This window comes from Gopherus evgoodei, chromosome 7 (genome assembly GCF_007399415.2).
Source record: "Gopherus evgoodei ecotype Sinaloan lineage chromosome 7, rGopEvg1_v1.p, whole genome shotgun sequence".
Taxonomy (NCBI): Eukaryota; Metazoa; Chordata; order Testudines; family Testudinidae; genus Gopherus; species Gopherus evgoodei.
Window position 1 is genome coordinate 126,823,662 of NC_044328.1, and position 21,472 is coordinate 126,845,133.

A 21,472-nucleotide genomic window follows, 5' to 3' on the forward strand; every position below is an offset into this window, starting at 1 on the left:
TAGGCATATCTTGAAGAACATCACCTATTGTGGTCTCATTGTGCCCTCAATGGAGGCAATGCCACAGCTGCATACTATTTACCAGATTTCTCAGCTGAAAATACCTCTTATGTGCCAATATTCCCAACCTCAGTTGTGAGCAGACTGAAAGGAACTCCTGTTAATGCTAGCTACAGAATGACTGTGCTCACTCAGTAGTACCTGGGAGTACAACCCTTACTCACACTGACTGGGGCTTACTCCTGTGAGTAGTTCCATGGGCATCTCTGAGGCTACCCATGTGTAACAATAGCAGGTTCAATCCCTTATTGATCGCTAAGCTCCAAAACCTTTTTGTTACTAGGTGTAGAATATAGAAGCATCACGTACCTGGGTTTAGAGACTCCAATCTCAGTTACACTTTGACAGAGGTGTTCCAGATTTACACTGGTGTAACTCCGATCAGAATCTGGCCTAGATATTTTAAAATATTTGCATAATATAAATACTGTGGGCCAAACTGGAAGCCCTTACTCAGTTTTCACTCTGACAAAAAGCCCGGTGACTTCAGTGGGACTTTTTCTGAGTAAGGAGTGAGTATAAAACTGAATAAGGACTTTGGGATCTGGCCCAACAGGTAAGGGCAGCAATGTGTGTGCCCATGTTTAACTTTGCTTACTAAGGGGCAGATTCTACTTCCCTAGCTCACACTGAGGGTATGTCTTCACTACTCGTGGGACTGGTGGACAGTGATTGATCCAGAGGGGATCGATTTGTCGCGTCTAGTCTAGATGCGATAAATCGATCCCCGAGAACTCTCCCATCCACTCCTGTACTCCACTGCCGTGAGAGGTGCAGGTGGAGTCGACGGGGAAGTGGCAGCAGTCAACTCACTGCCCTGAAGACACCACAGTAAGTCGATCTAGTCATGTAGCTGAAGTTGCGTACCTTAGATCGATCCCCCTCCCCCCAGTGTAGACCAGGGCTGAGTCGTATCTTACTCCTCCTGGGCTATTCAAGATGTAAGATATTATTTAGTGTGAGCAATGGTAGCAAACCCCGGCCCATTGTGACTGGAATAAACTACAGCTTGTCCCTTACGGTGAGTCCACAGAACATTTAGTTAGGCTAGGAAAAGGCTATTTCATTAAAGATTAATTAAACTTACCTCAAAGTCTTCTGAGAAGCCATGTTGGTTATTAGAATAGAGCTCACTGATATGTTTAATGAACTGTTTGACAGGAATGGCTTCCATGTCATCTGTAGAAAGAGAAAGATATTCAGAGTTGCTAGGTCATGTTTTTTCTGTAAATATGCTGATATGTTTCGTATCAGAGACTGAGAGATCCATAACTCCATCTTCAACATCAGGTCATAGAATATTTTACTTGTGCCTTCTTGGAGTTCTCTAGTGGCATGGTTTGTACTGTACATACTTACAAGAAATCTTAGCATATCGGTTACCGATATCTGGGTGCGACTGTTCACACAAGATACTTAATCCTAGATATTACAAATATGAGTAGTGGTTTTGGCTTTGTAATGCATTTTTGAAAAGCTATCCTTTAGCACAAAGTTACAGTACCATTTTGTCAATTATACTTTTGGGAGTATTTTAACTGGGGGCATTTTAAAAATGAAAGTAGCTGTGAGTTCTCTGATAAGGTGACAATCAAAACCTGGAGCACTTTTGTGGCAACAAATTCTTTAAGATTCACAGAATAGCCACACAAAAGATAAAGTATACTTAAAAAAATGGGCCTTGTATCACTGCTGACAGCTTGTGACTCAACAGTGGCACAGGTATATTTCCCGGAGTGGAGGAATTTCTCCTTTTTAATTTACAGTACAGTAGTATCTCAATGAACCTGTAATGAAATACCATATAAGCATCATTAACATTCACTTGGAGCAAAAGAACAGCTTGAGTAGTGTCATTTGAGTTTTCTCTTCACTCCAAACACTGTTCCTAACATGGCATAATCACTCCGCTGGACTGCTAACCACAGAGCCATTTCTATTCAGTACGGCAATAAATCATCGGCTACGTCTAGACTACCCGCCGTATCGGCGGGTTAAAATCGATTGCTCGGGGATCGATATATCGCATCTCATCTAGGCGTGATATATCGATCCCCGAGCGTGCTTATATCAATTCCGGAACTCCACCAACCCCAACGGAGTTGCGGAATCAACTGGGGGAGCCGCGGACATCGATCCCGCGTGGTAAGGACGGGTGAGTAATCCAATCTTAGGTATTCGACTTCAGCTACGTTATTCACGTAGCTGAAGTTGCGTATCTAAGATCGATTTCCCCTCGTAGTGTAGACCAGCCCATCAACACTTTGAATGATGAAGAACCCCAACGTTTTGATGGATGCAATAAAAACCCAAGGACATTTCCAGTGTTTTGGAAGAAGTTCCTCGGAAATCAAGAAAAACCAGAACAGTCCTGGTAAAACTGGGATGTAGGGGATACCCACCTCAGCAGGGCTTGTCTAGAGGAACAATTACTGTGTGGCAAACGGGGTGTAAATCTGCAGCACGCTGAGGCTACATCTACACTACAGCACTTACAGCGGCTCAGGTGCATCGACGCAGCTGTGCCACTGTAGTGCTTCCGGCGGAGATACTCTTTGCTGACAGGAAAGAGCTCTCCCATTGGCTCAATGACTCCTGCTTCTGCGAGAGGCGGTACCTACGTTGGCAGAAAAATCTCTCCCACCGACTTGGCGCTATCTACAGCGGCGCTTAGTTCGGTGTAACTCACATCACTCATCGGTGTGGATTATTCACACCCCTGAGTGACGTAAATTATACCCAAGTAACCTGTAGCGTAGATAATGTCTAAGTATCTGTGTGGAGCTTGCTACCTAGAGCTAAAAGCTCTCTAATGTGCGTTGACCTAATCCTATTTCAGAGTGGAGTCAGACTTTGTCTACACTACAGTTTATTTTGGTATAATTTATGTCGCTCAGGGGTATGAATAATCCACATCCCTGAGTGATGTAAGTTACACTTACCTAAATGCTGGTGTAGACAGCTCCTGCCAACATAGCTACCGCCGCTCACGGAGGCAGGAGTTATTAATGGAAGAGCTTCCTCCTATCTCCACCACAAGTACAAGCTACGCTGAGGCAGCTGTGACGTTGTAAGTGCTGTAGTGTAGATGGAGCCTTAATCAAAGCACACTCTGGAACTTTGAGTGTGTGGCAGCAAGGTCCACATGGACAAACAGTGTGTAACATGCCAGTGCACTATAGATTTACACCCCAGCTGCTCTGTTCATCTAGATAAGCCCTCTTATTTTTGGGGTCTCAATGTTGCTACATTCACCACTTCAATTGGTAAAACCCCTGTGCGTTCCGGGCGTAATTAGTTAATGCTCACGACATGGCATTTTGAAAATGTCATGCACTACAACACAAGTGTGATTTTTTTCAGCAGGTGCAATAACTTATTGCCCGATGTTACTACTGTCTGATTGCATCATTCAAGGCACTATTTAGACATTTATGTATTTTATTTAATATCCTTCTGAAGATTACATGTGGCTTATGTTTACTTCAAGTACATGTGATGTGTTTTTCCTCCCACATGGTTTTGTGCTACAGCTGCAGTATTTTCTGCATTCTCCTGCTTTTCAAAAATATCTATGTTACGATGGAAAAAATCCAAATATTGCTACAGATATTCAGCAAAATTTAAAGATAAACAAAGAGACATGTAACATTTACTGTATTCAGAGTGAAAGATCTTTGGCAAACTAATAAATCAGTAAGCTATCACATATGCTTTTTTTTAGCAAAGAGTACAAATATACAGCATGTGTACATGAGGTTCCACTGTGGCAAGAATTTTATAGATCCAACCCTGAAAATCTGATTTTTCTCTGGTTCATGGCAGTTACTAATGACCGTGTCATTACTCCTCTACTTTCCTTTTCTCAAGTAAGGCTTTGTGGGAGCTTTTTGCATCTACTGACACTTTCAAACTTGAATCAGCCTGAGGGGAAAATATTCTCTTTCTTCTATTTTATTTACAGGGGCAATTGTTTAATATGTATTTATAATCTGATCACCTCATCATGGTAATTTTGAACACTGAGAACATTTGATAAGAGTATGATCATTTTAGCAAACAGCCTTAGAATATCACTAGCAATTTACAATATTTAAATACCACCAATGGTATGTTATAATATTAGAATATAATAGTATTTCATTAAGATACATTTATGTTTTTACAGTCAAAACATTCATGAATTCATAGATCACAGGGACAGCAGTGCCAACAGTATGTAAAATAATCTTCCCTCTCCCACAAAGTAAAGTATGTCCCAAGCTTCCTAGAAAATAACCGTTGCTGTATTAAGAATTTCACATAATACAAAAATCAGACAAAATATTATTATTATTCATTATTATTATTATTTATTTGTCCTGCAGTAGAGCTTAGAGATCGAGCTGAGATCAGGGACCCATTGCATTAGATCAGGGTGTCAAATTAAATTTTGCAGAGAGCAAAACTCCATTTTTAATGATGGCCGTGGCCGCGGCATACATTTAGGATGACAAACTCCCTTCAATCTTCCGAATTCCCACTAATTTCAATGAGCATTTGGTACCAAAGATCAAGGACAGAATATGGTCCTTATGTATTAACTAAACTTTTAGCTATCATTATTGCTCAGTGACAAAGTATCCTCACCAGTATAACCACAGCTAATTCTGCTCTTTCTTTTTCTTCCTTCTTCATGCAGCTTTCTCTGCCTCTTTCTCCCTTCTCTCTCTTCCTCTCTTCCCTCTGTATGTTCTCTACTATAGCAAGTCCCTCCATGGGCTTCACCCCATGTCCCTCCATGGGCTTCACCCCAACCCAGTTTCCCATCTTATTTGATGAAATGATCAGCAATGAAATAGTTAATAATGCTGATGTGACACAGATGAACATCACAATGAGAATAATGGGGGAGGGGGAATTCACACTTCCAGAGCTTCTGTTTCCGTCTGCCTGCAGACCAAGAAAATAACACTGTAACAGTTACACGTGCTTAGCATTTGAAAGCCTAACTTCTCCGCCATGAAGTTTAGAAACTTAATAAAATAAAATAAAAGGTTAGATTCTACAGAATCTGAATATGCCGTGCGGTGGCAGGTTCATAAATACATTGAGTGGGCTGGATCTGGCACAGGCCAGGTGTTTAACACCTCTGTGTTAGGCACTGTACAGACGCATAGTAAGAGACTCAGACTTAAAGACCCAGACACTCAGACTCAGACCGTCATGATCATCTAGTCTGACCTTCTGCACGTTGCACGTCAAGAACCCCATCTACTCACAGAACAGACCCATAACCTCTCGCTGAGTTACTGAAGTCCTCAAATCTCGATTCAAAGTTGTCAAGTTACAGAGAATCTACCATTTACTCAAACCAGCAAGTGACCCATGCCCCATCCTGCAGGGGAAGGTGAACCCCCCCCCCCCCCGGTCTCTGCCAACCTGTCCTGGGGGAAAATCCCTTCCCGACCCCAAATATAATGATCAGTTAGACCCTGAGCATATGGGCGAGACTCACCAGTCAGACACGTGGGAAAGAATTCTCTGTAGTAACTCAGAGCCCTCCCTGGCTGTTGGAGATATTACCATTGCACGAACCCTTGTCATACTATCCTGTCCATGAACATACCGAGCTCTCTCCTGAAACAAACTATGTTTTTTGCCCCCACTATTCCCCTTGGAAGGCTGTTCCAGAACTTCACTGCTCTGATGGTTAGAAACCTTCATCTAATTTCAAGTCTAAACTTGTTGATGTCCAGTTTGTATCCATTTGTTCTTGTGTCAATATTGGCACTTAACTTAAATAACTCCTCTCCTTCTCCAGCGTTTAGCCCTCTGATGTATTTATAGAGAGAAATCAGATCTCCCCCTCAGCCTTTGTTTTGTTAGGCTAAACAAGCCAAGCTCCTTAAGTCTTCTCTCATAAGGCAGGCTCTCCATTCTTCTGATCACCCTAGTAGCCTCTCTCTGCACCTGCTCGAGTCCCTGCCTTGAAGAATTCATAATCTAAATAGACAAGACAGACAAACTGAATCCAGAATCCTTCACCCCAGTCCATAAATACATCTTCATGCTCCCTGGTATACACAAGAAAGCAGTGATACTAAGGATATTTAAACTAACATGGAGTTGTTTGGCAAGGCCTTAGGTACACGATCTAAATTCGATGCAGTGTGCTAGAAGATATCCTTCTGATTTCCAGCTCTCTTCTTAAATGGAGCTGACGCAAATTAAGGCACTTTGGGGCCATATTTTGCCCATCTGTAATGCCCCCAAAACCTCCTAGTTAAGAGCATTAATTAACCTAGTTGGGGAGGGTGTGTTTTTGGCCACATGTAGCTTGGGAGATCTATGCTAAAACACATAATGTACTAATATGGCACACTGTTGTCTGAAGGCATTTGCTCTGATGGTGACTGTCTAATCTGAAGAATCTTTCCATAAACCTTTTCTAACAAAACATACTAATGTAACTGGATACATGGAAAGTACTTTTTCTTGCAGGTATCTTCAGCCACAAGGCTATGGTTACGCTTCTCTTCCATCTTAAGACAAATGAGCCTCAGAGACCATAACTCTCCTAGTCAATGGAAGAGATTAATGGAATCTTATAATAGCTAATTAGGAGCCCTAATGTTCAATGCATATTCCCTTTTGCACTGTTTACTTTTTCCCAGCCTAAAACCACACTGACATTTGTTAATGTCAATATACTGTATACTTTCTACCAGACTTGCAGCTTATTCAAAGGGAGGAAATGTATTAAAAATGTGTCTTCATAATTAATTACAAGTGCAAAGATAACAGTTCTTCACGGCACAGACTCAGCCCTCTGTTACACCAGTGTGAACAGAACTAGCCTGGTTTTACACCAGTATAAAATCTGAGCATAATCTCTCACCATGTTCATTTTCACTGGGAAACCCCTTGCTTTCCATGGTAGTGTACAAATTAGGTAAGCCTGGGTAAAGATCTCTGGGTTAGAAGGATTTATAATCAGAGACTGCTCCAGTACTCTGATGGAAGTGCCAGATGTTAGTGTGTAGGATATTCAAATCGGAGGTGAACTGGTTCATCCATCCCTGGCCAGCAGGATCTGGGATTGCTGCAGGAGTGACGCCTTTTGCTCTGTAGTGACCAGTGGTCAACTATGGAATGATGTTGAGAGGCTCTGTAGGGAGCTACCATATGCATGGGCATTATGATGCAGAATGAATTTAAGAGGGGCTAACGCAACTCACTTCTCTCCAGAAAAGGAGTCGGCATTGCAAAAATTGTGGGTATGGATGATATTCACCTGCATTTCAAAAAAACCCATTCATTTTTCACCTAAGAAAGGGCAAGAGGCCATGAACATGCAGTATATTCCTTCAGGAATCAATATGCCCAGTATATTTTAAAACTATAATGCTGGTACAGGTTCCTATTTAAAAGACAGTATAATTAGCAATGTGATTAGGAAGGAATCTTTCATCTATGTCCTGCCTAATAAACCTGCTCTGATACTTACTCTAAAGTAATTAGGGTCAATTAAAAAAAAAGGGGATATTGTATCAAGGCGGCACCTCCACAGAATAAGATCTCGGATTCATCTGTAACCGGAGACCTCAACAGATGGTGTAATGGTATTGGATTGGAATAGACATTTTGGGTCATGAGTGAATCCAGAAGGTCAAAACCAAAGTGCTGCCTGACACTCCTCATTTCTGGTTTGGATTCTCGTTGGAGTTCTGGTGCTTCTCGTGGTCTCAACCAGAAGTCCAGCACCCAAATCAGGAACTGTTCATGAGAGGGAGCACCCCAGCCTCACCCCTGTTTTCAAGTGCCTCCTTTTTACAGTTTCACTTTCCATTGTGCTTTCCCTAAATAATGAAAAATATCTCAGGACAATCTGAAACTTTAAATGTTTTCCACTGGTTGTTTCTTTCTCTATGAAGACTTTCTCCAACCAGCAACTTCTGTACACTGGTATATTGTTGCGTGTTTGTGAAAAAAACAAGTTAAAGAACCTTTATCAAATAAATCAGCGGCCCCCCTTCCAAAAAATTACTGTTGTTATTTAACCCACACTTTGTTGCTTGATCACAAAGTCGGTCCCTAATGCTATCTCCTCTGAGAGGGCCTTATATACTTTATTTTTGTTTCTTCTTCTTCCGTTTTTTTTTTTTTTTTTGGAAGGGCCATGATGCTAACATTGGGTGTGATTCCAGCAATAGTTTTACTAAGTCCTGGGTTTTAGTTAAATGCTCTGCGGGCTTCACAATGTTTGATTTCAAAAAGAGATGTGCAGAACAACTCCTGATAGTGCAAGATGTATCTAGCCTTGCATCTAACATATGTGTAGCATCTTGTATCCCCGTGTATGTCAGAAAACTGAGTCCCTAAAAGTCATTTATAGGAAAGGGGGGAAACTACATTTACATAATATATTTCATATTAAGTGCATGACACAGAGCAATAATGAAAACTTGCTTTTATATGTACACACCATAGCTGAATTATCTGTGTAGCTTGCTGTTGAGATAGCGTCACAGTTTGCTGCACGGTGTGAAACTGCATCTAACATAGGAAATGCTGCAGGTAGAAAAGAACTGTATGTAGGCGCTGACATATTGTTAAATATACACCTTGGGTCAAATCCTGGCCCCACTGACTTCCATAAAGTCAAGATTTCACCCCTTAGACAGACAAGAGCTTATATAAAAAGACCTAAGTCTACAAAGATATCTTTCACCATTTTAACAATACGAGTATAAGAATGGAAGAATTTGCATCTAAGACTGTGAAAAAATATATTCGAAACAGTACTGGTCCTGTAACTGATAACTGTATTGTAAAGCATACACACAAGGGAGCTGACATTTCATGTGCAATCTTAGTGCTAGCACTGCCTGAGTTTTGAGTATTTGTGCAACCTAGCCCTGAATATTCTCTAAACCTTCAGTGTTATGTTTAAATCTAGTTGCAGTGTATATGTGGGTGCAGTACCTTTAGTTGAGCAATAGAATGACCTGACTTGTTAAAGCATTTAAAATAAGGAGGCAATAGAAATGTTAGTGTATCCCTCAGAATTCTGCATTTGTCTGATAGATCATATTTTCTTGCAATACAAAAAGAGCCGGAAAGATTAGGCAACTTGTTTAGGGTAAGACAAAGTCACAGAAGTGGCTATAATATTTCTGAACTGTCAGTGGACATTTTCTAGACAGATCATATCTGCATAAATAATAAAGTAGGGCAACGCAGCTGGTGTCATCCCCAGAGTTTGAACTACATGCTGAAAACCCTTTAAATGTTGTCTCCCTGCTGAAGTCAGTGACCTTAGAATGATCAAGATAAATTATAAATTGTAGAGAGCCTCATATCAGGGGGCACAATTCCTTTCTAACTTTTATGTTATTCAAACTGTAAGCAGGAACTAATTATTATTGGTTTTTAAACAATGTCTTTCAAAATGAAAAAGATGAAAAAAGATTTATATGAAAATACTCACACTCAGGATCTTGATGTTTCAGCATATTGGAAATATTGCACAAAATACCTTTCAGCGAAACTATTATCATCTACATTTTATAATGAAATCAAAGGAACACCAGGGCAGATTTCTGATACAGCAGTAGTGCATAATAGAAGCATAAAAAGAAAAGCAGAATATGTCAAATAAGACATGCAGTTCTGCAGTTACATTAATCTCACTTATTTAAAGATTTAATCTAATATAGCACTATAAATCACATGCCAATCACTAACACGAAGGACAATGTTAATTACAAAAATTATACCCATCATAATGAAATCTGAATTTTAAAACTGCATGTAAAATCTTAGATTAGGTCATCATTAATTATAAATGAAACAGCAATCCAAATGATCTTTCCCTTTGAAGCAGAAAGGAGCAACCAAATCCATTGTACTAACTTCAGCTCAACAGAATGAAATCGTGCAAGCTTTCTATTAGCATACACATTAAACATTACTGTATTAACTTTATAAGCCTGAGACAGATCTCATTATTATTTATTGTGTGTATTACTGTAGCATCTATGATTATGACCCCATAGTGCTAGGCACTGTACAAACACTGGAATTGGACTACTCATGTATTTAAAATTAAGCATATGCATAAGTGTGTGCTGTATTGGGGACTTAACATTTGAAAGCAAGTACTGAATTTTTCTTCCCAGCCTACAGTCATTGTTGGATTTGTTTAAAGCATTTGAGTTTATGACTAGTTGTGTTTTACATGTATTATTCTCATTTGAACATAATATAAATGTTATACATGCTCTCCAAGGACTTGATAGTATATTTCTTGCACAACCAGAATTCCCATTGCTTGCCGTGGGACTTTGCATGTGCAGGGAATGCAGGAATAACCCCACAAGCTGACTATCCTTTTTAGACACATCACAGAAAGGTGAAGCAGTTTTCTTTCATTGTGGCTACAGCATGTATAAGGAGGAAGTAATATTAAAACATTAAGGGCCAGATGGCACTTTACTTCACGAGTGATTCTATTGATTTCAGTTGGACTATTTGTTTAGCAAGGTATTACTCTGCATGAGTCATGGTGTCAGAACGTACTACCAAAGTATTTTTAAATGCAGAACTTTGTTCGTTACTAGAATAAATTTGCATTTTCATCTCTACCTGAAATATTTTCCAGGGATGGAAATCAAGAAAGATAACCTTTTTTGCAAGTTTCAGTGTTGTACTTTTCTGCTTGTAGGGTAGGTCGTAGGCAGTGTTCCATCTAATTTTTTCCCACCCATGTGCGGAATGAATTTTGTTATGTGATGTGTGACACACCACCTCCACACTAGTGCACATAAAATTCATGTGGCAGGCAGAGGGGTTTATAGTGTGGGAGGGGGCTCAAGGCTGGGATAGAGGGTTGGTGTTTAGGGAGTCAGGATTCCGGCTGGCGGTGCAGGCTCTGGGGTGGGGCCAGGGATGAGGGGCTCTGGGGTGGGGGATGGGGCTAGGGATGAGAGTTTGGGGTGCAGGTTGCTCTGGGGCTACAGCGGGAAGAGAAGACTCCCCCCAGCAGCACCTGGGCGGGGTGGAGAAGTGCCTCTCCCCCGGCTGCAGCAGGTCCAGGCCGGGGCTGATTTGAGGCAGGGGGAGGGACACATCTCTCTGCCGCAACCCTGAGTGTCTGCGCTGGGCTTAATAGGCTGCTTAGGTCTTCGGATCTACACTGACTACCACACCTCCAAGAACCAGTTACTGAAGGTAAGTAACCATGCTTTCTTCTGCAAGCATGTGCCAATGTGAGTCCCACTGTGGGTGACTGGCAAGCAGTGTCCTCCCTGGATGATGAGAGGGAGGAGTTTCAGCTGAACAGTAATTGCAGTACTGCTCTTGTGAACTTGGTGCCTTGGTCAGGCAGCCACATCACAAGCATAATGTTTCACAAAAGTCAGTGTGTTACTCCACATTGCAGCTTGACACAACTCAAAGACAGGCACACTTCTGAAGCTGGTGATTGATAGAGGCGATAGAGGCAGCCCGTGCTCTGGTGGAGTATGGCTTGATGTTCACAGGAAAAGGCTCACCCACCAGAGAGGAGAGCAGGTGGAAATGCAGCGTGTGATGCACTTGGAAGTTCTGTGACAAGATGGCATAACCTTTGGATGAGTCAGAAATGTCCAGAGAGAAAGCAAAATGGCCTGGTCCTACCCTGGTAATAGCGTAGAGCTCAGGATATGTCCTGGGTAGTGAGTTTCTTCTCTCTGAGTGTCGAGTGTTGCCATGGAAAGAAGACTGCCAAGGTAACTGATTATTTTAGGTGAAAGTCCAAGACCACTTCAGGGTTGAACTTGGGGTGTGGTCTGAGCAGCACCGTGTCCCCATGAAAGACTGCAAAAGGAGGTTGAGCCATAAGAGCATTTAAGGAGACACAGAGACTTCACTGATGGCCACCAGAAACAGCACTGAATAGCAAGATGGTACATGGAGTGTTTGGATAGTAGTTCAAAAGGAAACTCCAAGAGCTTCGGGAAGATGCTTGAAGAAGCAGCACATTTACATCACAATGTACATCACCTCATATCTACTAATGACTTATAAATCGATTACGTTTTTGAGGTCCCATGAGGGTCCCATTGAGGTCCCATGAGGGAACTGGTTCTATAACTGTAAGTTAAGTATGAAGGAGGCCTATAAGGAATTTAGGTACTGTTGAGTGTGAAAAGATCAAATCCAACTGCACCAGAACGTGACACATCAATATTGCCGCCTAGTTGACTTTTGAATGACAGTGCCGCCTGTTCCTAGATCATCTTTGGAATCGGTGCCTCCACTGTGTCCAGATTTTTTTGGACTGCCCATATGGAAAATAATTTCCATTGTGAGGAGAAAATGTTCCTGGTGAACGGATTCCTGCTTGATATGAGAATGTTTTGGGCATGAAAGGAGCAGTCTTTTTCAGTGCTGCTCAATCAACCAACATCCAAACCAGCATGTACAACTGCAGGCCTGGGTGCAAGATCTAACCTTGATTCTGAGATAGTGTGTCCGGGCACGCCTGTAGGTCTCATGGACATCTGTAGCATGTATGACAGCCAAAAAATATCTCAGCCACCAAGAAGGTATCAGGATGACTGTACTCTAAGCCCTTCTGATCTTGGACACAATCCTGGGGTTCAAAGAAATTGGTGGGAAGGCATACAGGAGTCCTTGAGACCACCAGGGAAGAAAGGTATCCGGCAACAAGCCCTGACTCACACCTCCTCTGGAACAAAAGTTCATGCATTTGATATCGTCCTTTTGATGAAAAAGGTCTATCATGGAGTTCCCACAGATGGAATAGGAAGTCTATGATATGCTCCTTCAGTGACCACTTGTGGTTGGTCACTATGTGCCTGCTTAAGAACTCTGCTAGGTCACTATGAGATGCAGAGCCAGTGGGGTTATCCCACGTTGATGTTACCACTTCTAGAACTGAACGGCCTCCTGGGAAGGAGGTGATAAGCAAGTGCCTTTTAGTTTGTTATATAATGCATCACTGATGTGTTGTCTATCTGGATTTGCACCATGGAGTTCCGCAGAACAGTTAGGAACCCTGTGCAGGCTAGTCTGAAGGCTTTCAGCACCAGGATGACCTGAAATCACATCCTTGTATTTGCAGGTGGAAGGAGGCAAGGTGGCTTTTGAACGTAGTGCAAACTTGACTGGATCTGATGCGTCTCACAATCATACTGTCAAATTTGCTGGTGGACTGTGGAACCAGGGTGCGCTGTGAAGTAGGAGGTAGACTGGCATCTTCTGCCATACCTCAGTCTTTTCTTGGTCTAGTAGTCAGGATGCTTGCATTGGGAGGATGGAATCCACAGCTTTGACTGGGGCTAGGGCCAGGATGGTTTGTGGTCAGGTGGCTTTAGAATCTTTAAACATGTGCTGAGCACTCTCTGTCTACTTGCTGAAGAACTCCATACCCTAGACCAATAGATCCTCAGTTGTAGCCTATACCCAATGTTTGGTGCCATAGTGTTCTGTGGATTGTCACTGTGATGGCCACAGCTCTTGCCCTGGTGTCGGAGGCATCCACTGCAGTGCTCTCTTGGCCACCTGATGACTTTCCTTTATTATGTCTCTGATTCTATGCTTAGCACAATCTCTGTTGGTGCCAAACTTTGCTGGATGACACTGGCTTGTCCACTGACAGGATCTTGGACCGTGTCTCCTCACAGGCTGATGGCACCTTCAAAGGTTATTCAAGAAGATGTAATTTAAGCCTTACATCTTGTGACTTACACAGCAAAGGCTCTCCAAGCATCTGCTAGGAATGTGCAGTTCCCCTCAACAGAAGAGGCACCCGCTATGTCTATCTTTTAAGAGGATCAGTCATCAGAGGATGGGCAGGGTCTGAAGCCACCATGTTAGGGAGCCTTGGTACAGAGAGAGTTTGTTTGGGGTGTGAGTTCTAGCCATCAGTCAAAATGGGCTGATATGGTCACAGCAACTGCAGATGAAGGTCATCAAGGGAGTTATGAAGAAATTCAGAAGGTTTAGCTGAAGCTCACAATGAGCAGGTTGGACACTCGCCAGATTCCATCTCACTGTCATGGGTGGGAAGATTACTGCTCTGCCCTCAAACAGGGAGAAACGAGGCGGCACAGGGCACATGCACAGCCCTGACAGACCCTGCTACTCTGGTCTCATGTACCTCCGGTGGGGTTCACACTGATAAATACTTGAAGAAGCAGCACATTTACATCACAACCATATCTACTAATGACTTGTGAATCGATTATGTTATTCAGGAACTCTATCATCCATATCATCTGATGCAATCAAAAGCAAAGAATTAACCAGAAAACATCTAATATCAATATAGTCTGAGGCCTGAGAACATGGATGTTACCACTAATGGATTTCTTAAACTGAATTTCTTAAACCCTACCACATAAATTCAACTTGGGATACAGTGACTGGCATCACAACTGAGACATTTCTACTCAGACCAGAAACTTTGAAGAACATCTGGCTTAATACATTCAGATTAACTAAAAGGCTCAGTGAGCCAGTCATTATGGTAATTTGGACTATGGTAAAATTGGTCAGGGCAGTTGTAGTCTCTTAAATTTGGCCATAGAGCCAAGCATGCATTCTACTAATCCTTCAGGTGTTTCTGTACTGATCTTAGAAACTAAAGGCTTGATCCTAGGTGCCACTGAGGCCAATGACAAAATTCCCATTTCCAGGATAGGAATTCTTAAACTCCTGGGGCCTCATCAGGAGATCACTGAAGTCAATAGAAGCCCCAGAGGAACAGCACACTACACAGGGGGAGAAAAAGCTATGAAATACTTGATCAAGGAGGAAAAGTATGTGGTAGAAATGGAAGAAGTGCCTACCATGTAGCTCCACCATTACACCAATGACACCCTTGCTTTGTTTACTGGCTCAGATCTTGTGACAAGGGTAAAATGGGAACTGGCTGGGAGCCTGCCTTTTGACTACAGAAGTGTTATTCCAGAGCAGGTTTTGCATGGTTTGCAGTCATGACTACGAATTCTAGGCAAAACTTGTCTATAGAGGATTAGCTGTTCCTGTTAGTTGTTGGGCCATACAAAGAGGACAAGCACAGAAATGCCATCAGCAACTTGCAGCAGATGCCGACCCATGTGGAAAATGGGAAAAGGAATGGAACAGGAAACATTTACCATGAGGTCTTGCCATGACTAGATGTTTATAACAAAGAGAGCCATGGAAAGATGACATGATCCAAAATTCACTGATTGAGGAAAGGATGACAGAGAAGTTGGAAAAAGAATTAGCAAGGTGGCAGGTGTGTTTAAGAAATCTGCCATTCAATTATAGGTACATTACACTCCTGGGGGCATGATCCTAAATCAGACTCATGCTGAGTTTAGATTCACACATCACTTGTAATAGCCAGAGGGTGAGTCAGTTAATGATCTCTCCTTTGTCCTATGTTTCTCTAGATCAAGCAGTACAGATAATTATGAATTATGAAACGGGCTTTATGTCTCAGGACAAAATTTGCATAGATAAGAAAGCATGCCTATGGGTTAGGTGGCTTCATGCTCAATAATTAAGTAAATTTCGGCAGAGGGAAGTGAGGCAGAAAATGGGTAAGCTCACTCCTCTGTTAGATGATTTTTCTACTTGTGGACCTGCAAAGCTCAATTTTTATGGTAGAAGCTACTGAAGGTATATTAAGAGGTTGCCAGTGATTTTAGAGTTCTGAGAACAGAGGAAACAGTCAGTCTTGGCAAAGCTGTTACACATTTTCAAACACATTGAGCTAAATTGCCTTCAGTTGAGCACTGTATGTGCAGTTGAGAGTGGAATTTGGTCCACTAAATCTAAGAAAGAGATGCAGAGCTCCATGGATATAGTTAAATATCTTTAAAAGGTATTGCCTTGGGTATCAAAAGCTAATAAGATTACTTTGAAGAACTTGCTTTCGTGAAAATGCCACTTATATTTTACTTCCAGGATCAATATGGCAAGTAAGATTTTCTCACGCTCTCTGGCAGTTTCCAGCAGAAAAAGTTCAAAAGCAACATCTTTTCATCTGAATTATGGGTGAATCAAAGGAGGATTTTGCTGTTCAACCTTTTAAAACCATTTCAGTGGGATGGCTTTATGGGAGCTCTACGTGATATCAGAAGAGAAATGGCCCCTGTTAGCAGGTAGAGTGGGGGAGTCGGGAGCAGGTCTTTTCTATTCCTGTGGAAGTGTTTAGATGAGGTCTGGACCATCCAAATGGACTAAGTAGCCATTTTCATGCTACATATCTATTTTCCGGCTGGAGGAAACAGAGTCTAGTGGTTAGTGCACAGGGATTAGCATTCCTGAACTATAGTCCCAGCTCAGCCATTGACTTGCTATGCCACATTAGACCAGTACTTCTCAAACATTTGTACTGGTGACCACTTTCATATAGCTAGCCTCTGAGTGTGACCCCCGCTTATAAATTAAAAACATTTTTTTATATTTAACACCATTAGAAATGCTGGATGCAAAGTGGTGTTTGGGGTGTAGGCGGACAGCTCGCGACCCCCCATGTAATAACCTTGTGACCCCCTGAGGGATCCCGACCCACAGTTTGAGAACCCTTGCATTAGACAGATCACTTGTGGCCAGATTTTCAATTATTTAGGCACCTGTCTGCATCTTCATTTGCCTAAGTATCTCTTAAAATCTGGCCCGTAACCACTATGTGCCTCAGTTTACCCATCTGTAAAATAGGAGTACTGCCCTCTTCTTCACTGAGGTGTTGCGAGGATTAATTAATTCACGTGCACAGAGTGCTTTAAGATCCTCAGGTGGAAACCACTATATAAAGCGCAAGTTATTAATATTATTATACCTAGTACACCTGTGCGTTGAACATATTCAATGAGATCTCCCCCGCACATCGGCGGAGACACCATTCCTCACAAAGTAGCAAGCTCTCTTTATATGAATGTATTTGATGAAGAAAAGCCTTGGCAGATTGGGATGGACATAGGGATTAAAATCCACCACAAATCAAGTGTTGAGGCATCTCGCCTCTTTGAGGCTTTAATGGAGCTCAAGTATCTTTCCAGAACTGCATTTTTTTTGAAAAGGGCCATCCCAGCTGGCGAAGGAAGGGGCTGGTTTTTGGTGCGTCAGGGTGTCAGCCTTCCGTGCCCCTCACTGAGGATGAAGCTGGTCCCAAGCAGTCTAATGAGGGCATAGTCCGTATACGGAGAGGGCGGCATTAATTAGTATTATTATTTGTATTACCATCATGCCCAGGAGCCCCAGTCATGAGCCAAGACCCCACTGTTCAAGTCTGAGCAATATCTAACCAAACATGGGGGATGGGGGGGCGAGGGATAGCTCAGTGGTTTGAGCATTGGCCTGCTAAACCCAGGGTTGTGAGTTCAGTCCTTGAGGGGGCCACGTGGGGATCTGGGGCAAAATCAGTACTTGGTCCTGCTAGTGAAGGCAGGGGGCTGGATTTGATGACCTTTCAGGGGCCTTTCTAGTTCAATGAGATAGGTATGCTGGGGCCTCCTTTTCCTCATCACCCTGCACCCAACTCTCAATCATCCCAGATTCCGACCCCTCCCTGCTCAGCCCGACCATCACCTCAAAATTATTCTGACCACCTGATGCCCCTGCAAAGCCCCACTGGCCCTCCATATCCCAGCTCACTCTCCGTGCCTTCCACACCCACCAATACTCCCATCCCACAGTGATGCTGCCTGGTGCACCAAGGAGCCAAGAAAGCAGTGCCAAGCCCCTCCTGTCCGCTTGCCTGCCCCTAGCTCCCCATCTCCTGCATGCACCCAGCTTCCCCTTCGCCACATATCCCCTCACAGCCTTATTCAACTCTCCCCTTGTGCCGCCCCGGATTTCCATCTCCTCCACATCAGCTTGGCTGCCCACCCAGTCTCAAGAACTCTGCTGAGCAAAACCAGTAAAAGAGGAGACAGGTTAGAAACACTCTAGAACAGAACTAGCCAGCAGAAGTGAACAGTCCCAGGGCTTTTCCTAGCAGAGAACAAGTCCTGAATGAGAGGAATGTGTCTCTCTCTCTTCAACTGGGGATTCAGAATCTGTAGTGTCTCTGGGCCAGTATGCAAATGTCTCTGTGTCTGGAGCTTGTCAGGATTCTGGTTCTTTACCCAGGAGATCCCTAAAGAACAGGGGAGAATTTCAACAAGGTCTTATCTTCAAATGTTTCCTCGACCACAGTTATTAAATATTAGCCCATAAAAATAGTAGAGAAAATTCCACTCTCTCAGGTACTGAGAACTGGAAAAGGTACAGAGAAGGGCAGAAAAAAATTTTTAGGAACACGGAACAGCATCAGCATGAGGACAGATTAAAAAAACTGGGACTGTTCAGCCTAGAAAAGTGACAACTAAGGGGGGGGATATGATAGAGCTCTATAAAATCATGAATAGGGTAGAGAAAGTGAATAAGGAAATGTTATTTAATCCATCACGTAACACAAAAACCAAGGGTCAGCCAAAGAAATTAATAGACAGAATGTTTAAAACAAACATAAGGAAGTAGTTCTTCACACTAGGTAACATCAACCCGTGAAACTCATTGCCAGGGGATGTTGTGAAGGCCAAAACTATAATGGGGTTTAAGAAATAATTAGATAAGTTCCTGGTGGATAGGTCTATCAATGGCTATTAGCCAAGATGGTCAGGGATACAACCTCTTGCTCTGGGTGTCCCTAAACCTCTGACTGCCAGAAGCTGGGACTGGATAACTGGGAATGGATCACTTGACAAATTGCCCTGTAGGGGTCATTCCCTCTGAAGCATCTGGCACTGGCCACTGTCAGAGATAGGATACTGAGCTAGATGGACCCTTTGTCTAATCCAGTCTGGCTGTTCTGATGTACTCATATATCCCCCATTATCTCAGCCCCACAATCTTTAATATATTTATCCGCACAACATGCCTGTAAGGTAGGACAATGCTATTATCCCCATCAGAGAGGCTTCTGATGCTTTCCCATTTCTAGTGAGTGTATTTCTCCAGTTTCTCTTGTCCTAGTGCGCTACAGGCATTTTTGAAAGTTTTAAAAGCAGCCAAGAGTCCTGTGGCACCTTATAGACTAACAGACGTTTTGGAGCATGAGCTTTCGTGGGTGACGAAGTGGGTATTCACCCACGAAAGCTCATGCTCCAAAACGTCTGTTAGTCTATAAGGTGCCACAGGACTCTCTGCTGCTTTTACAGATCCAGACTAACACAGCTACCCCTCTGATACTTGAAAGTTTTAGTTAAGATTAATGTAATAGCTGCAGTTGGAATCCTAGAGCTGCCAAACCATGACAAAAAATGAGAAGAAAACAAAGGAAAGATACGTCGTCATGTCACAATGAATAGATAATCCTTTGTGAAACTAATGTCACTATAACATGTTGTATATTTTAGTTCTGTAAATGAGACTGAATAATACCAAACAAGGTAGCAACCACAAAGTCCATTCCAACATCATGAAACTTTAAAGCTTCCTTGTCGTCGTCACTGAAGGGGTAAAGAATTCAGTGCGATCGATGATACCTGGAAATATCCCATGAAAATGACCTGGAGCCAATATCTGCTCTCACCTCCACTTCAGTGTAACTGGGAGAAGAATTTGGCCTTTGGTATCTTGAATATTACAACTATAACAAATGGCTGTGAATGATACTTTTGGTGCTTTACTTATACGCAATTCTCCTCTCCCTCAGGGGGCAAGTGGAGCAATTTGCCCCAGGCCCTGGGCCCCGCAGCGGCCCTCACGAGAGTTTTTTGGGGCCCCTGGAGCGGGGTCCTTCACTCGCTCAGGGGCCCCGGAAAACTCTCTTGGGGTCCAGGTTCCCAGAGCTTCTTCTGCTCCGGGTCTTTGGTGGCAATTAAGCGGCAGGGGGTCCTTCCGCACCTCTAAAGTGCCCCAAAGACCGGCGGTGGGGGTCTTCCGCCCTGGGACCCACCGCTGAAGTGCCAGGTCTTTGGCGACAATTCGGCGGCAGGGGCCCCTCGCCGCTGAAGACCCCAGGCCCCCTGAATCCTCTGGGCAGCCCTGCTCTCCTTTCCGATATAACAGTGAAGGCCAAATCTGCACCTGGCGTAAATGAGAGCAATCCTATCACCCTGAGCTGAAGCCAATGGAGTTGCTTACGCCAGATTCCGTAATTGACCCTGAATCTGTATTCAGTTCTAGACTGGATGTCCTGCACTTCTATTTTTAAAAGACATCACTTCTGTTTTTGACATTTAAAAAAGTTATTCTGGAACTTTTAGTGGAAACCATTTGGGTGAATTGTCTGATGAATGCACAATATTTTCATGGTGAGAGTCAAACTGCAAAGCAAGTTAATTTTCATGAAACAGCATGGACACTGCAAACCTCTGTAAAGACTTAAAAGGAAAATTGTAATCTTGTCACAAACACAACTCTATTGCATACACATAATTAAACTAGAACCTGTCCATAAAAAGTGTGACTTCATTCACTAATTAACAGGAGGCTAGGCCTGCCTTACCTGGGATAGGTATAATGGGAATACTCTCATTAGGGACCACTCGAGGCGAGCTGCTGTCCTCCACGTAGAAATGAGCCGTCTGAAAACACTTTCTGTTAAAGGAACAGAATAAGTTAAGTGCTATGAAAAATACCAGATAGAAATGCAGTGAAAAACTTTTGCACATGTTCTGCCTTTCCATTTCTCGTTACATACTGTCAGATGTTACAGCTTTAAATGCTCGTTAGAGAAAACACATGTAAGCTGTAAGTAACTATATTTATGCTTTCAGTATGACTTTAATTCACTGATACCTGACACACACCCCTTCATTTAGGAGTATAGTACTGCTATGTATCAGTTCACATTAAATTAAGCGCCAAAAGTTTTACTATTTGAAATATTCTAGATTTCAAATACACAATTCAGAAAGAAACATACACAGTGCTATGGATCACACACAGTCCTATGGATCAGTTCTCAAATCAAAACTAAAGCAAGATGTTCAAGGGAATATGCACCTACTGTAAAACTTTATGCTTCATGTTACCCCACTGCTGTTATGAAAGTTACAGTTTCAACAGTAACAAACTTTATTTCTGTAAGCCCTAAACCTGTAAAATCCTCTTCATAACTTCCAGCTAACACTGAATCACAGATGCTGCTGTAGAAAATCCAATAGATGCTTAGCTTGGGCAGCAGAAGCAGTTTCTGAAAAGGCCCAAGACGACAAGTCAAATGCAGAAACCATGCTAGAAGCCCTGCAATGAGCCCTTAAATCCACCTGGCTGTTTTTACCTGTATTTAATGCAAAGTAGAGAGCACAAGCTGGTCATCATAGGGAAGGCACTGAGCAGATGAGAATCAAGAGATGCAAGAAGCTTCTGCATGGCGATGTTAACTGAGGCAGGGTTTTCCAACATCCGCGTCACTGCTCATTGCTGACTTAATGAG

General features: G+C 42.7%; 1 protein-coding gene across 2 annotated transcripts in view; it reads right to left on the bottom strand.

Moving 5' to 3' along the window:
* PTPRG (protein tyrosine phosphatase receptor type G) overlaps nt 1-21,472 on the bottom strand; it is a 589,008-nt gene that overhangs the window by 31,699 nt on the left and 535,837 nt on the right. For both annotated transcript variants that reach the window (XM_030569843.1, XM_030569844.1), the window contains exons 14-15: nt 20,540-20,631; nt 1,148-1,239 (exon numbers count right to left, since the gene is read on the bottom strand). In XM_030569843.1, coding sequence (XP_030425703.1) covers nt 1,148-1,239; nt 20,540-20,631 — 184 coding nt within the window. The remainder of the gene's footprint in view (nt 1-1,147; nt 1,240-20,539; nt 20,632-21,472) is intronic.